This window comes from Lucilia cuprina, chromosome 4, assembly GCF_022045245.1.
Source record: "Lucilia cuprina isolate Lc7/37 chromosome 4, ASM2204524v1, whole genome shotgun sequence".
NCBI lineage: Eukaryota > Metazoa > Arthropoda > Insecta > Diptera > Calliphoridae > Lucilia > Lucilia cuprina.
Window position 1 is genome coordinate 9,534,937 of NC_060952.1, and position 2,698 is coordinate 9,537,634.

Genomic DNA, 2,698 nt, shown 5'->3' on the forward strand with positions numbered 1-2,698 from the left:
TGCGCTCATTGGAGAAGCTCATACTCTTACGAGGATGTGGTTTAACTCTGGAAAATTTAAATAAATTTAAATGTTTTATATATTTTTTAATAAAATTAATTCTCTAAAGAAAAAAATTTTGAAAATCGTTTAATTTTCTATAGAAATTTGTTCGAACATAAAATTTTTTAAATCTTATATCGAAAATATTTTTGATTATAAAATTTTCTACAGAAAAATTTGTCCGTTCGTTTTCAAACAAGAAATTTTCTATAGAAAATGTTTTCGAACATGAATATTTTTATATATTTTCTATAGAAAATGTTTTTGAATATAAAAGATTCTATAAAGAGTGTTTAAGAGTTTTCGAGTATTAAATTTTCTTGAAAAAGTTTTCGAATATAATATTTTTTATAGAAAATGTTTTCGAACAATAAATTTCCAAAAGAAAATCTTCGAAAATAAAATATTCTGTAAAAAATGTTTTTAAAAGATTTTGAATATAAAATTTTCTAGAAATGGTTTTCGAACATAACTTTTTCTATAAGAAATGTTATGGAATATTCAATTTTCTATAGAAAATGTTTTTGAACATTAAATTTTCAAAAGAAAATCTTTTCGAACATGATTTTTTTTGTAGAAAATGTTTTCGAACATGAAATTTTTATAGAAAATGTTTTCAAACATCATTTATCTATAAAAAAATGTTTTCGAACATAAAATATTTTATAAATAGAGTTTTTAAAAGTTTTCGAATATAACAATTTCTATAGAAAATGTTTTCGAACATAAAATTTTCTATTAGAAATGCTTTCGAATGTAAAAATTTTGAAAAGAAAATGTTTTCGAAGATGAAATTTTCTATAGAAAAGGTTTTCGAAAATAAAATTTTCTATAAAAAATGTTTTCGAACATAAAATATTCTATAAAGAGTGTTTTTAAAAGTTTTCGAATACTAAATTTTCTAAAAAAAAAATTTTTGAACATAAAATTTTTATTAAGAAATGTATTCGAATATAAATTTTGTTATAAAAATGTTTTCGAATATAAAATTTTCTATAGAAAATGCATTCGAACATAAAATTTTCAGAAAATAGTTTTGAAAATATAATTTTCTATAGTAAACATTTTCGAATATGAAAATGTGTAAACTAATTATTTCGAACATAAAATTTCTATAGAAAAGCTTTTCGTACATAAAATTTTCATTAGCAAATGTACTAGAACATAAATTTTGTTATAAAAATGTTTTTGAATATAAAATTTTTTTATAGAAAAAGCTTTCGAACATAAAATTTTCTATAGATTATGGTTATTACATTTCTTGTATATTGTCTTGTCTCACCTTAATTTATCAGTGGAATTTGTTCGATGAAATTGCTTTATAAAATTCGCATGAAATATATAGTCATCAGAATTAAAACTAGTCGGAGTTTTGCTAGTTATTCGATAATCGAAATGAGCATTGTAATAAACATCCTGATCGTCATTGTCATCGTAATTATCATTGTCAGCATTAGGAACATGTTCATTGTTTTGAATTTCTTCTACCTCTACTTCAAACTCTTCTTCTCCTTCATAATCATCTTTATACTCAACAATTTCAATTTCACTTTCTTTGCTTTTATTTGCTTCATCAGTTTCAGTCTTTTCTTGATCTCCTTTATAATTATTTTCTTGTGTTAACTTTATTAATTCTTCATTTTTAGTTTCCTGTTTACTAAGAGACATCAAATTTGTTATTCCCGTAGTTTTGAAAGCATTTACAACAGCCAAGGCAATTTTTTCGGGATTTAATATATTTGTCGCTGTAATAGTTTCATTAACACCTTCCTTTAATAATATAGATTGTATTTGATTTAGGAAATGTTCTTCATTATTATTTAATGATGAAATTTGTAAATTTGTTAAAGAATTTTGTATTATTTGCATTAAGTTATTTTGTGCCTGAGACTCTAAGCTATTATCTTTAAGTGTGATTTGTGTTTCTGAATTTTCAAACAGTTCAGATGTGCTTTCGGAATAGAGAACTTGTTTATTAGATTGATTCCTTTCAGGGCTTTCTTCTCTTATAGCTGTTTCTTGTACATAATCAGATTTTTGTTCCTCTTCTCTTTCATTTTCGCTTTCCGTTTGAAACTCATCATTTTCAGTCTCTTTTTCTGTATTATCTATTTCATTCTCTGCAGGAGAACTTCTAATACTGCTCACACTATTTATTTCCTTTAAAGTTTTTGCCGAATTTTGCTGTAAATATTTCTCTTCCATGTCCTGTATTCTTTTAAATTCTATTTCTTCCTCGTCATCATCCTCCTCCTCTTCACTTATTTCTTCCGAACTAAAATTGTTTTCCTCTTCTTCTGACCTTTTTAGTTGATTATTACTTTCATTATATATTGACATCAATTTCCTTGGAGCAGGTGTTGGTGGCTCATCTTCGAAATGCATTGAAGGTGTATTTATTTCTACTAATGTTTGTCCCACTATTACGTCGTCTTCTTCATCGGATGATGAAGCAAATGGTATGGCATCGGTTTTGTGCAGGTTAGTTAAATGATTATTGGAAAAACTAGTTCTTTTAATAGGACCCTGAGAATAGAGACAAAATATGTAAGATTTAAATTTTATGTTTAGAAACTTTTTCTACAGAAAATTTATGTTTAAAACATTTTCAAAAGAATATTTTCTATCTATCTATCTATCTATCTATCTATCTATC

The 2,698-nt window shown here is 24.5% G+C and overlaps 1 protein-coding gene across 1 annotated transcript in view; it reads right to left on the reverse strand.

Moving 5' to 3' along the window:
* The window catches only part of LOC111675790 (protein PFC0760c), a 4,370-nt gene that overhangs the window by 1,409 nt on the left and 263 nt on the right, over positions 1-2,698 (reverse strand). Inside the window, exons 2-3 of the mRNA XM_046950009.1 lie at positions 1,325-2,568; positions 4-47 (exon numbers count right to left, since the gene is read on the reverse strand). Coding sequence (XP_046805965.1) covers positions 4-47; positions 1,325-2,568 — 1,288 coding nt within the window. The remainder of the gene's footprint in view (positions 1-3; positions 48-1,324; positions 2,569-2,698) is intronic.